Source organism: Arabidopsis lyrata (genome assembly GCF_000004255.2).
Source record: "Arabidopsis lyrata subsp. lyrata unplaced genomic scaffold ARALYscaffold_7, whole genome shotgun sequence".
Classification (NCBI taxonomy): Eukaryota; Viridiplantae; Streptophyta; class Magnoliopsida; order Brassicales; family Brassicaceae; genus Arabidopsis; species Arabidopsis lyrata.
Window position 1 is genome coordinate 8,346,454 of NW_003302549.1, and position 14,664 is coordinate 8,361,117.

The following is a 14,664-nucleotide window of genomic DNA, read 5'->3' on the forward strand; positions in this document are numbered from 1 at the left end:
TAATACAGTTGCACGTAAAGATAATATTTGACCTTCAACTGAAATATATTTATTAAATTTTTTATATAATTTTTAATCTCTAATGCTAATTGCGATGCAGTGGCGGAGCTAGAATTTTAGTTTATAGGGGTCATATATGATTGTAGGAATTGGATATTTTCTATTATTTTTTTCCATTTCAACTTATCGTTGTCACTAATCAAAGCTATTCTTAAACGGTCTATTTTGAAACCAAACAATTTTGTATTATATGCTATTTAATATACGACTATAATGGCTACATATTATTTTTGATTACACCAATTAGAATTACAATTACCAATAAAAATGTATACTATTTTCGACTGTTCACCATACACCGCCACCTAATTATTCTAAAACATTCAATTCATTGACTTAAATATCGTCATTATTTTGTTGACTCAATTTGTTGTTGTTCCTCTAATTTTGTTCACTAGTTTTCAACTAGGACAAAACAACTACTCAGTAAGTGAACGAATGAATATGCATGAGTGGGGTTTATTGCTTTATATGGATATAGAAGATGACCACAATTTTTTTTTTTAAAACAAACACCAAAACGTGTCTAGATATATGTTAATATGTAATTCTGACATAACCAGAACTTGTATAACGCATTTAACAATCACTTCCGAAAAAAACAAAAAACAAAATTCAGGAAAGATGATAAAATTGTAAAAGACAGACTGTAATGGCGTCTACTGAGACAATGACTCAATCTGTCTTAAACCGGAAAGTTGACTCGTAAGCCATCTTGATTAATCTTTATTAATTTTTCCATTTTATTCACTCATTTTCTCTCCAAGCAGTAACTTTCTTTTGCTCAAATAAAGAAAATCTGAAAACGCACCCCTAAGTTTATCTTATTTTTTTATTAGTGCCTCTATTTTCTGAATGTGTAAACAATGAGACTCACTTTCTTTTTAGTTGATGTGAAGATTTGATGATATCATATACTCTAGACTTCTAGTTAAGTTTTTTTTCTTTTTAAAGTGTCATACTATTTTTTGTATCTTTTCTCTTTAAAAAATATATATTTAAGAAAACGGAGTCAAGTTTATTATAACATAAAAAATATTAGAAATACATTTTTAAAACCACACATATACAACAAAAACTGTCATTAAAAATTTTAAACCCAATTTTTTTAAAATATATAAACCAAACCGGTAATAATATGATATGATCTTAATTAGCAAACATAAGATCATGCAATAAAAGACTAAGACAAAAAAAAATGTGCCACGCTGGTAATGCAAATTTTGTCGTGGTGTTAAAGACAAAACACAAGTTTCAGACTTCAATGAAAAATACAGAAAAGTTTAAGGACTCACTTGCAAAGTTGAGTTTTACCGGTAAAAAAAGAGAAAGAAAACGTAAAAAAGAAGAAGAAGAAGAAGAAGAACGCTTATATGGAGAAAAAAACGTGTCACGAAGTGGCGAATCACGCGACGAGTCTCTTCCTTCTTCTTCTTCTTCTTCATGCGTTTTCTCCTTCCTTCTTAAAAGCTCTCTTCTTCCTCCTCTTTTACCAATACATACACATCTATTTACTCTCTTTCTCTCTCTTCTTCAAGTTTCTCGAGGAGAGTGAAGAATTAGAGAAGAATTTGGTTTTAATTATTCTTTGATTACCCTTTTTTGTGGGTGTTTTCGTGATAATACCGTTATGAGTCACTTTACATGTGTTTGATCAATTCCTCTGAATAATTCACTTTCTGGGTTTCTTTTGATCTTTTCTTTGTTTCAAAGAAAGAAAAAATGAAGGAGGAACAAACAAGATCTCTGTTTGGAATCTCTTTGTCTGATAAACCAACTTGGCAACAGTTTCTCATTTGCACTTCTGGTTTCTTTTTTGGTTATCTCGTTAATGGAGTCTGCGAGGTTCGTTTCCAAAATTCTCTCTTTTTTTTTCGAATTCTGAAACATAATCGATCAACGTTAATGATTTTGTTTGTTTCTTGTGGTAATTCCACATACCCTGCTTCTGATTCTCGCAAATTTGTGATTTTGTTGCATTCTAAATCTTTTGCATGCTAAGTGTTTGATGTTTTGTTTCTGAGAAAGAAAAAACAAAGGAAGAAGAAAAATTGCATGACGAACTATTTTCAAAGTTGTAATTATTGAAATCACAAGAAAAGTTGTGATCTTTGTAAAGAAAATAGATTTTTAGAGAATGTAATTGGATCTACAATTACTCATATATGATCATTGACTTGATTTGTTTTCTTTGATTTTGCAGGAATATGTTTATAATCGTCTCCAGTTTAGGTAAAAGTCAACTTTTGATTACTCTTTTAAGTTTTAGATTTTAAGCAAGAAAATTAACTATGGGATTTGCTCTGTCTTTGTAGCTTTGGTTGGTATTTCACGTTTATACAAGGATTTGTCTACTTGTTTCTAATCTATCTTCAAGGCTTTACCACAAAGCATATCGTTAATCCGATGAGGACTTATGTCAAACTCTCTGCTGTTCTTATGGGATCACATGGTTTAACCAAGGGATCTTTGGCTTATCTCAATTATCCAGCTCAAATCATGTTCAAATCCACCAAGGTAATAGATCCACAATTCTCAATCACAGTCTCAATGAGTTTAGAGAATGATCGAAATGACGATCTTTCGGGTGTTTTAGGTGTTGCCGGTGATGATAATGGGAGCGTTTATACCTGGTCTGAGAAGAAAATACCCAGTCCATGAATACATTTCAGCTTTCTTGCTGGTTCTTGGTTTGATACTATTCACATTAGCCGATGCGCAAATGTCTCCGAATTTCAGTATGATTGGGATTATGATGATAACTGGTGCATTGATCATGGATGCTTTCTTGGGTAATTTACAAGAAGCTATCTTCACAATGAATCCTGAGACTACTCAGGCAAGGAATTCGAAAAAAAAAACCGGTTCTTTTCGGTTTTCCTTTACCGTTATGTTTTGTTTAGTGTCTGAGATTCTTGTAATGTGTTTGTGCAGATGGAGATGCTTTTCTGCTCAACTGTTGTTGGATTACCGTTCTTGTTCGTTCCCATGGTCTTAACCGGAGAGGTTTTCCGTGCGTGGACTGCGTGTGCACAAGTAAGTAAACAACCTCTGTTTTCATTTTTTCTGGTTTGAGTTTTGGTCAGCCTTTAACCAAACCAAGGTAACGCGTTTCGGTTTTCGGTTTATATTATAAACCATTAAGTAAAAGTGACAAAGAGTGGACCTTGTATTTGGCTTTAGGTTTGACTCGGTTCATGATTCAAACCGGAGTTAGACTCGGTTTAGAGAAAAAGTCAAAATTTGTAGGATTCTTGGTACCGTCGAAATGAAATTATTGACCGACGACGTGCTTCTGAATCTGCCAAACTTTTCAAAAGCCAAATTGTCTTTTTTTTAATTCATTGATTCCATAACTTAAGTACCAACGTGGAATATTTTATAGTCAAACGGTTTAACGATCCGGTGGTTGACATATATTTAAAATCAATTGTTCTTTGTTTATATTTGCAGCATCCGTATGTGTATGGGGTGCTTGTATTTGAAGCCATGGCCACATTTATCGGTCAAGTCTCCGTTCTATCGCTCATTGCCCTCTTTGGAGCCGCCACAACCGCCCTGGTAAATCTCTAGTCTTATCTGTGAACGCTCACTTGCATTTTGAATGAATCTGTATTCTAAAATCACAGTTAAAAATCGTTTTGTGTAGATAACAACGGCTAGGAAAGGGGTTACGCTGTTGCTATCGTATTTGATATTCACAAAGCCGTTAACGGAACAGCACGGGTCGGGCTTGCTGTTGATAGCAATGGGGATTGTATTGAAGATGGTTCCGATGGATAGTAAAGCTCCAACCAAGATTCCTGCGAGACCAGCGGTTAGGATCGCAGGAGGGGATGGTGATAGAGAAGAGGAAGAAGAAAGGAAGTCACTGGTTTGAGAATATAATGTGCCATATATTTATATATATTTCATCTAACAAAATTCAAAAGGGTTTATAGAATAATGATGGGTGAAGGAAAAAAAAAAAATATAGAGTTAAAAGTTGTTTCAGAGACTTGTTATTAGATTCTAAAGTAAACTCACAAAAGACTGAGCTGTTAAATTGTTAACTATAATATGATTTATTTGTCATCACTCTCATAAGAAGCATTATTCATCTCAAACCCTATTCATAAAGCTGGGAACGCTACAGACTACATTCTAAAATAGGAAAGGATCAGTGATGAACCTGATTCTATCTAACATCCTCCAATTTCTTTCTCTGATTTACGAATAACAAAATGATCTACGATCTTTACGGTGTTGACAGGATCCTGCTGCAATGTTGTTGCACACCATTTGCTTGGAAACCTTCTGTGATGACTCATTTTCACAATCGATCTCGGCTCTGCATCCCAGTCCTTGTCTAGCTTCCATTCCTTTGGCACCTGGACTCATTCATCACATACACTCCTCTGGTTAATTCCATAATCACAAACTTTTTCTTTTGTCATTTTAACCTCAAGAGTTCTTTTCTCACCTTGTCCACTCCGAGGGTGAAGACTTCAAGGTCTCCATCAGGCTTGATGTGGAAACGGGTGAATGATTTGTAATTGGCGATCCGAAGTGAAGAAAATGCTTCATCAAAGTGTATGTGAAGCCAGTTGATGGATATATATAAGTAACTTCCAAAAACCAAAGATACAACAGGAGTTGAGAAGACCCAGAAGTAAAGGAAGACAGAAGCATAATAGATGGCTGCTCCGCTTCGAGAAAGCGACTCCATTCCTTCTCGACAAATGTTAGTCCGTGTAACCGCCATCACCTAATGTTATATACTTTACTTTCAGCTGAAAATAGATTTCTATTTCACTTAAAACAAAGCTAAAATGACGAATTACGTTACCTCGGGAATATCAAATGCTGACATAAGATACTTGATGCAGGCGGGATAAAATCCCAACGTCCACTGTTCAATACGGTCTCGAAGGCCGGTAGGGTCTGGAAAGTGTTCGTTTTCTACTGATTTATACCACTGATACAATGTATGATACCCTGTGTAGCCAAGAGTTCCAAAATCTCAAAATCCATTAAGGTTTGATCATTGATGCAAAAAAGATCAATTAAGGTAGGATCACATTTTTTTTAATCCATTAGTGTTAATGACTTTGTAATGAGGAAAGCCACAACATTCTATGGAAAGGAAACTGACCGGAGGTCGCAAGGAGCTTATGCTGAATACAGATTTCTATGCCGAGTTCCAACAGCAACATAAGAATCAAAGCAGCCGTCAGGTGTGCAGAAACATGAAGAATTCCAATTAACAGTCGTTTCCTTCGAGATATTTTTGAGGGTACAAACATAATTGCAGTTATTAGCAACATAAGAACACCGGTGAAAGACACATACGACTGCTCTATTACGTACACAAAGGAGCTCCAAACTGTGCCAAAGAAACTCCCCAGGTGGCCAGAAAATGAATCACCTCGTAAGATATGGCCTAGCTTACACTGAAACCAACAAGGAATGAAGATAAAGACCTTCTTGTGAGTCTAAGTGAGCATAAAAATGGTTCGCACAGGAAAAACACTACTACAGATGTGTAAGGCCTGTCTCAGTTTCACCATTTAATAGTGGATGCTGACAATGTGTACCATTTTAAAAGAAAAGTCTAAATGACCAATTCAAGCAGCATTGCTGACAAAATAAATATAAAATGGAGAAACAAGAAACAGTTCATATGAAAAAGGAGTTTGAGAAAGTCAAAGATGTGTAAAACCGCACCTGAGGGAACAAGGAAAAGACCAAGAGAAAGTATATGATGCCACCAATGAAATCAAATTGCCAGTTCTTTTTCCTGAACTTTAAAATATTTCCCAAAGCAATCTGCAAATAACCGCAAACAGCGTAAAATATCAGAATGCAAAGAAAACAAGGAAAATCAGTGATCGTGGATAAGAGATCCAAGAAACAAGAAAAAGTTTACCCTGCTTGAATCATCAAAAGAAGGATAAGCAGATTTACTTTCATAAGAAGCACCATAAAACTTTGAAAAGCTGCGGAATACATGGGTGGGATGCAAAAAAGCCCCTCCACAGCCATTAACAAGGAGATGTGGGACATGAACAGGTCCATCTGATTGAGTACATGAATGACGCATATAATGATGCAAATCTCCTGCCATTCTAAGTTTACACCTGCCTTTCAAAAAGTCGTATATCAGGTGCCTCATGTTCTTTCCAGTATCGTGTTTCCAATACCAATCAAGAAGCCAGTTCGGCTCATGTGTGATAATGATCACTGCATCATTCTCCCCAACCTAAATGAAAAGATAAAAATATTCATCAAGCAACAAATTAAAATTCAATGTTATCAACCAGAAGACACCAGCTCTAATATGGTCGTTTCATAAACCAAAGAAAACCCAAAACCGATATCACAGAACATCATAAGTTGTGAACAAAATAACAGAAGAGCTCGAATAGATGAGAAGTAGCATATTTTGTATAGCATCTGCAGAATCTATTTAGCCGGAGAAAGAAGATGATGCTGAAATCTACCTTCTCCTTCACTAATTCAGAAAAGAAATTGAACTGGTACACATCAATATCACCATGAAGCGCAAGATCCAAACCAAACACCCACCATCCTTTAGGTAGCTGCAGGGCAAAATAGCTTTTCTTCTGGGGCATAAACCAGCCACCCAACCAGCTTTTATGGCATACATACCTCATAAAAGTATTAAGTCCATCGAACCAGTCTAAAAAGTTCAATAATAGCATTAAAATTAGAAGCAATACCAAGAAACACCAAGCATGCATGTATTTATGTGCAACATAATTACTAGAAAGAGAAATGAAGTTGAGAGCTGAAGCCCACCATGGTTTCCAGGGATAAGAAAGCATTGAGGACCATCATAATGCTTCAGATCAGACACCCCATCAGGTAATTCAGGCTTGTTAACAGAAATTGAGTCCGTTTTATACCAATGGGGAGGTTGGAGCGCATACTCAAAAGGACAAAATAAACGTTTTTCATATGTAAACGCTGATGGATTGGGGTATCTGCAATATATCAGAGAACGACATCCATTATGTTACATACAGACGTGACAAATAACAGAGAATATGGAAATCACAGATAGTATACAAAAATCTTACGCAAGATCTCCCCCAATAAGCAGTATGTTACCCCTTTCTAGAGATATAGAATCATTAGCTAGCGGGACTTTGATAAAAGGCTGAGCTAGAAGTTTCGCGACAGAATATGATGAATTCCCACCATCACCAGTATCCGCCATAAAGTCAAACCAGAAGTCAGTCTTATCAGTAAAGTGATCATATAAAAGTTCCTTGCTTTTGTTTCCATCACAATCTTTGGTCATTGCAGCCTACAGATTTAAGAATAGGGACGGTTAGAAAAAAACAAAACAATAAGCAAATCAAAACGCGGAAAGATAAAAGGATCTGATCCTATCACATCACTATAAGAAATAGTATACCTGCATCATTCGCATGTCAAAGCGGCCAAGAAAGACAGTCACTGATACGAGGAGGTCAAACACAGTTTTAAACAAATCAGCTGAAGTTCTGAAATAGATAATCAGACAGATTAGACTGTGCCCAAGTATCCTACTTTAAATATGTATTGCTTCGAAGAAGACATTGGTAGATGCTAATATATGTAAAAAGAAAAAAGATCAGTTGGCATAGACGTACCCTGAATACCAAGGAACCATATCTAAGAAATTAGGTTTCATTTGTTGCCTCTTCAACTTCTCATAATTTTCGACAGACAGAGGATGTGCCAGAGCCCACCTAACCGTACAAAGAAAATTTCATAAAACAGTAATTATTCTGTATGTGTTGATCATTTTAGTTACAATATTCACTTAACAAAAACTATGCCACTTACCCTGTTGATCTCTCCACTACATAATTAGCAATGTAAAGGCCAATAAACGTTGCCCACAACGAGTATATAGGAGAAATTTCATCAGATGAATCAGGACAAGACCCATTGCATGCCAACTGCAGATTAAAAGGTAGGAATGCAACAGAGAGTGGTCAAATAAGAACGTACACAACAAATCAGAATAATATATTATATAACAGAAGCCAGACCTCCCCATAAATGACCCATTTGGACAATAGTGGATAATCACGTGCAGATCCAACAGGAGCAAACCATGATGAGCAGACTTGGTCTCTTAGCTCATCAATGTGAGTAAATTTCACAAGCCAAGTACTGTTTCCATCTTCTCCTTTCCATAATGAAAACCGGCTAGCATGCCTTCTTTCGAGGGGTGTTTGCCTCTGAAAAGCACGATTACCACAATGGCTGTAGAAAATACAGCACGATATGCTAAGAACCTACAAAAGATAAAGGACATTGAAATTTGATTTTTCTTTAAAACTAATCCTTTTTAAGCAAGTGACCTTGATCTACAAGATTGTGAGATAGCATACTTACAGCACAACTTTGAAGAATGGTTAAGATCTCAGGGCGTCTTCCAGCCACACGAGAAACAAGACCAATATACCAAAGCCCAAGAAAAACAATGTGAAAGACAAGAAGGAAGACTATGGATGATATGTAAATTGTTAGAAACAAGGACAAATTCATCCTCAAATCCAAACCCATTGACTGAAAACTTGGGAGATGGTACAAAGCTGCAACTAAAATCCAAGCAATGTACCTAAACAAGAAAACAAACCTTCAAAGTGTTAAATTTTCTTTATGGAAGACGGAATAAAAGGATTCACTTACCACCGACTGAAGGTTGAGTAGCTTGGTCGGATAGTCTTTCTGATGAATGGAGATGAAAAGAAATAGAAAAAGCCAAGCAAGCAGGCATACATGGACCACCACTTGAAATTATTGTCCAACTTTTCTACGAGGCTGTGCATGTTCTCCGACGAAATAAAGAACAAGCAACCCAAAATCACAGCAATCATAGCATGACGTGAATGCTCATGGGGATAAGGGTAAGTATGGGTTAGGATCGTTCTGACCCTCTCCATCTTGAGGTTATGTAGAAAACGAGCAGAATGCTTATCAGAGCCCATAGCTCTATAGGTTCTTGACAAGAACTTCTTGTAGTCCTTAGAACTCTTGACGACAGTTCAAATCTTGACAGTACTAAGAATGGTTAGCAGAATAACTTCAGCATCCCGGTTTCAAAGTCAGCAGACTAAAACCTTGTGCCTAGAGAAAGAACAAAGCAAGAAAGGAATACATTCAACACACATGGTGTGGTCTATTAATGGAACAGCATTCATGAAATGACATTGATTCATAATAAATAGAGAAAGACCTGTTGGGAAAGCATTCACATGAAGTTCCCATTCAATCATATAAGGAACGCTACACCAGAATACGAACATCCATCACTTTTGAAAAAACATCAACCAAAACTACAAAAATGAATGCTATTGAGTATTGAATATCCTCACAATTCTTAAATGCTAAAAAAATCTAGTTGCATCCTCCTCACAACAGAGGCCCTACCTAAACTTTGTCAACTGTCAAAATATCAGTGAATTGCTCAAAAAATCAACTTTTTTTTGTTCTTCTTACAGCAATCAATCAAACAATAGTTATTGTATATAATCTATAACTGAGAACTGAGTCATCATCACTTATCCTGAATTAATAACACTAATGTCAAACAATTACGTTGAAGATATATGAGAAACAGTAGGGATACAAAAGTTCAAAATCGCACCTTCAAAAACCTCAAAAGCTCGGTATTTCTGGGATTTGAATTCTCCGATGGATTAAGTCGAAAAATGGTAAATGATCATCCCCAACAAACAATCACCGAAAACCCTAGAAGGAATACATTTTGAAAGATTGGATTCGAAAAATGGTAATCATTGATCTCGTGATGAGTCAAAGCGGATAATGTGGTTATGAAATGAGAAGCACCAATTTTTTCGGAGAGAGATATAATAATAATAATCACCATTTTCTAAATCAAAAGAAGGAGAAGACAAGTATCAATCTCTTGATTCCAGAATCTATATATATAATTAGAGAGTCTTCTCTCCATCTAGGGATCCACATCAACATCCATGTCATCATACTTTACATTTTTGTGGGCTCCACATATCTTATTTATTAAAACAAAACATTAAAACTAAAATTAATTCACATATTAAATAAAAAAGAATAATTGACAAAAATTAAATGAAATATTATGAGGAAACAAAAAAATAAATATACAACTTAAAATATGAAAATTTTGAACGGAGATTGGATAAATATAAATTAGATAATTATATTTTAACATATGAGTAAATATTTTAAAATAGTTAGAGATAAGAAAAAAAAACTTATCATATATTTTAACGGTACAACAATTATTTTTAAGAGTTACAATTATTTAGTAGAGTAAAGAAAATAAGAGTTAAAAACAAATACCAAATTTAAAGGTTTTTACTTAAAGTAAAAAGCAATTCATTTTTGAAAATAGACATTCAAAATGTGAGTACCGATTAAAACATAAGAAGGATTTAGGACATATTATTATTTATAAGTATAATATAATATAAATAGTTAAATTATATATTTTAACGGTACAACAATTATTTTTAAGAGTTACAATTATTTAGTAGAGTAAAGAAAATAAGAGTTAAAAACAAATACCAAATTTAAAGGTTTTTACTTAAAGTAAAGCAATTCATTTTTGAAAATAGACATTCAAAATGTGAGTACCGATTAAAACATCTCCCCAGATTTCTGTTTCCGATGTTCACTTAAATAAAAAGATCATGAAACTTATAAAAAAATTGAGTATTGAAAGATATGAAGGAGAAAATAGTTACGAGCTAAGGAGAAAAGAGAGTAGATGTCGGGAGACAACGAGTGAATCATAGAAGATAACGAGAAAAGTTATAGTGAAAAATGTGAGAAAATTTTTATTACTTTGGAAAGATAATGCACATGAGTAAAGTATAATATTTTTTTAATTCAATTGATTCAAAAAATAAAAGTTTTAAATTAAATCCCGCGCAACGCGCGGGTACACAATCTAGTCTTTTTAATTCTCGACTCCATTACTTTTGTGTGTTTAAAATATAGGAACCTTCAAACTTTTAATAATTTTTTAATTTAATACTGTTTATTTTTTTTTTTTCATTCATTACTTTAAAACATACATAGTCTACAAACATGATATAAAATTTACGCCTAAAATAATCAACTGTAATAAAAATTGTAAAGTGATATAAGCAAATTTCGACGATGCTTTTCGTTGTATAGATTTAGATTTTTTTTTTTTTTTCAATTTAGTATTGTTCATTTTTTATAAACAAAATGCGAGGAATCATCAATTTCCAATTCAAAATTAATTGGTATTTTGTGGAAAAGTCCACCCACCTTATATATTAAATATCTCATTTTTGTAGCATGAGATATTCTAACATTCTAAATTTCTAATAGGTTTCTTCAAAATATGGGTAAGAAACGGTCTAACGGAAACAGTCCAAACTCTAAATCCATTATTTCGGAAATATCACAACAAAATAGATCATTTATACAGACTATATAGATGAGAAACCATTTTTGTGAAAAAAACGTTTACTGAACCAACCATAGACTCCAATAACATATTAGAAATCATGGCAACAAAAAATATTTCCAAACTCATGGTTAATTATTTTTGCAACAAATGTAGTATTTTATTTGTTTTCCTATTTTCATTTTGTTTTTATAGAACTTATGAATTCCGGTCAACACTCAAATCTAAGCTGTTCAACCATACTTAGGTTTACCCTTGGGGTGAACCTAAGTATGATTCGTTCTGAACAAACTAAATATATGAAAAATTTGCTGAGTCTTATAGTATAGCTGTATAGGCCCGCTCGATTTATAGGAAAGCCGAAAGCGAACATCGATCGTATTTCTAGAGTGTATGTTTTACTCATTGGTTACGTTAGTAAATTATAGGGGCTACGGTTTGAGATACTTTATACTAAAACTGTACTATTATATTAGTTTGCTGCCTAATTTAGAAAGAAGAGATCCTCAACTAAACGTTATCATTGAGGACCCACTAAATCTTTCAAGGGTTTATGAAATCATTCATTTTTAATATATGAATTTATTCAATTAGTCGTTACCACTGACCAGTAACTCCATTAACTGGAGTTGGACCGTTGTTATACGAGCCAGAGAAGTTAATTGTATCACATTTTATTCTGTCAGACACGTTTGATCACATCATTTTTCGAATTCAAATCCAATAAATGTGTGAATTCTTGAGAAAATGTAAATCAACTTAAACACATGCATATGTCTTTTGGGTTGTGAAAATTAATGCCATGCACCCACCACATGTATGTTTTTCTCTGTATTTAATTAGTTTTGCTCTTGTATTTCGTACTACTGTATTATATGGACAACAAAGTTGTGAAGATCACATAAAGTCTTTGACACTTGTTGCTGGCACATGGGAACTTGATTTTTGAGGTTTATATGTCACAGTTAGTTTTATAATGGACGCAAGGGACCACGTTTCCCATTCACCCTGGTGCATACAAGAACGACCACATGAAAACCAATGGCACATACAATTCTAAGAAATTGTAAAATAAAGTAGTAATCAGAGATGTTCTTCTTTCTTTTTTGCCACTTATAACAAAAATGTAAGAGATGTCTAAGAATGACGACATCGACTGATGGACAATAAGAAACTTATGGACCATGGTCCATGCATGGTTTATGAATGGATGTCTATATTAGTGGGGATTAGAAAAGGTATAATGCTTGAAAAGTTTTTTTTTCTTTAAGAATGGACCAAATAATGTCAAGAATACTGGACCGATTGGTACCGAATGTTAATTTTCGCTCCGGAATGAAAAAATCATGAATAAAAAGGAAAAAAAAAAATCATTTATTTTCAGTTGAATAAGACTTATATAGTTATATATCCTTTTTTTTCTTTCTGCAAAGCTAATTTTCAAACTTGTCTATCTTCTTCAATATGTGACTAGATCATCACCCGTACTAAAGTACGGGTTGAATTTTATTTATTACAAAATTTATATAATATATATATTAGAACTAAGTTTTAATATATTATAATAGTAAGTGAAAAAATATTAATTTTTTTGTCAGTCTCTATATACAATATTAGAATAAATATAGAATTTTTTCTAAAATACTCAATTATGGATAATTTTTTTTTTAAGATATGAAAACATAAAATAATTTTATTTTTTAAAAAGTAATAATTTTTGAACAATGAGTTAATTTATGTTAACAACCGCAAAATAGGATTGCATATATTTCAGTTAGATCAAATATTAAAATATCATAAATGAATCACATATAAAACATAGATTATTTTGAATTAATTAAGAAAATTAGCTATTATTTTGAATTAATTTAGAAAATTCTTTTTCAATTTATAATTCTTTGGTTGTTGAAATAGAGATTTGTTTGAGCTAATCTAATTACAGAATTTGTTTGAGATTTATAATTACGGAATTTACCAATTATTCGCATAATCGAATATGTTATAAACATATTTTTTAGTATATAATAATACCAAAATTAACCCGTGCGTGGAGTCTATATTTTTATTTTAGAATCACAATATTTCATTTTAAAATATTGCGTGCACAATCTATTATTCGTTAATTCTAAAATTGCTTGTGGAATCAAATTTTCAAATATTTAGAGGTGTCAAACCATATTTAAATGTTCTACACTATTTTTAATTATTCCAAATTAAAATCTTTAAATTTTTTTTGTAGTTTATAAAATTATGAATTTCAAAAAACAAATTATATGAAATTAAATATAACTATTCAAATAGTTATAAGGATCAAAACTCATTTCATCATATAATATATTATATTTAACCCGCTACCTATTATAAATATTTTTAAAAACAATCAAATTAGAGTATTTATAATTTTTAACTTTTTGAACTATTAAGTATTGATGATATTCTCTAAAAATATCAAGTAAAACTTATTTTAAATGTTGCAAATTAAAATATTTAAATTTTTATTGTAGTATATAAAATTATACATTTCAAAAAAATAAATGCATGAAATCGAATATAAATATTCAAATTCTGACCCGTTGCTCAGTGGGAATTTTTGTTGACTTTATTTTTGTGTAAAAAAAATATATTACTCAAGTTTGAATTTTTGACCAGTTTAATTGTTTCCTTTATAGATTGAACAATTTATATGCGTTTTTAAAAATTCAAATCTTGGCATATGCAGAAAAAAAAATTACTTTTTTTTTTATTATGTATATGATATGATGATTTATTTGTTTCATATTAAGATGAGAGGTGAAGTTTAATGATTAATAACAAATTAATATGGTAAGTTAGATATCAAATCTTATATGTTCATTTTGATTGGTCATTTTAAAAAAAATAACAGATTTTCGTTTTATAATTTAATTAAATTAATTAAATGACATAAATTAGTATTTTACTTATTTATCCTTAATAAATTGAATGAAATTTGTTCTAAAAAAAAGATTTTTATAATGGCATTCTTAAGTAAATTTTTACAAAAGGAAAGGTTAGTTAAGGGTATCTTATAAAGTGTACTCCCCAAATAATAGTATAGGATACTATATATTTCTTTTATGCCAAAATTCATGATGTTGATTCAGTTTTATATCCTGTAATACATTATGAGATTTTTATTT

At 32.4% G+C, this 14,664-nt stretch overlaps 2 protein-coding genes across 4 annotated transcripts; one reads left to right on the forward strand and one right to left on the reverse strand.

The window, feature by feature from the left end:
* Nucleotides 1-1,438: 1,438 nt before the first annotated feature.
* On the forward strand, nt 1,439-4,137 carry LOC9303809 (UDP-galactose/UDP-glucose transporter 2). 2 transcript variants are annotated; one of them, XM_021017940.1, is made up of 8 exons: nt 1,441-1,905; nt 2,264-2,292; nt 2,376-2,577; nt 2,657-2,899; nt 2,995-3,103; nt 3,199-3,317; nt 3,514-3,621; nt 3,710-4,137. In XM_021017940.1, the coding sequence occupies exons 1-8, from the start codon at nt 1,783-1,785 to the stop codon at nt 3,938-3,940; spliced, it is 1,164 nt and encodes a 387-aa protein (XP_020873599.1). In that variant the 5' UTR covers nt 1,441-1,782; the 3' UTR covers nt 3,941-4,137. The 2 variants fall into 2 exon arrangements, with proteins under 2 accessions (XP_020873598.1, XP_020873599.1); XM_021017939.1 differs by lacking the exon at nt 3,199-3,317 and having other exon boundaries at nt 1,439-1,905; nt 2,995-3,096.
* LOC9303810 lies at nt 4,094-9,982 on the reverse strand. Of its 2 annotated transcripts, XM_021017591.1 has the most exons (17): nt 9,710-9,982; nt 9,299-9,348; nt 8,752-9,189; nt 8,455-8,680; nt 8,106-8,354; nt 7,897-8,012; nt 7,701-7,799; nt 7,484-7,571; nt 7,143-7,372; nt 6,862-7,046; nt 6,543-6,742; nt 5,969-6,301; nt 5,767-5,868; nt 5,195-5,492; nt 4,889-5,037; nt 4,523-4,807; nt 4,094-4,430 (listed from the first exon to the last, which is right to left on the reverse strand). In XM_021017591.1, the coding sequence occupies exons 3-17, from the start codon at nt 9,048-9,050 to the stop codon at nt 4,242-4,244; spliced, it is 3,048 nt and encodes a 1,015-aa protein (XP_020873250.1). In that variant the 5' UTR covers nt 9,051-9,189; nt 9,299-9,348; nt 9,710-9,982; the 3' UTR covers nt 4,094-4,241. The 2 variants fall into 2 exon arrangements, with proteins under 2 accessions (XP_020873250.1, XP_002869795.1); XM_002869749.2 differs by lacking the exon at nt 9,299-9,348.
* Between the last annotated feature and the right edge of the window lie 4,682 nt (nt 9,983-14,664).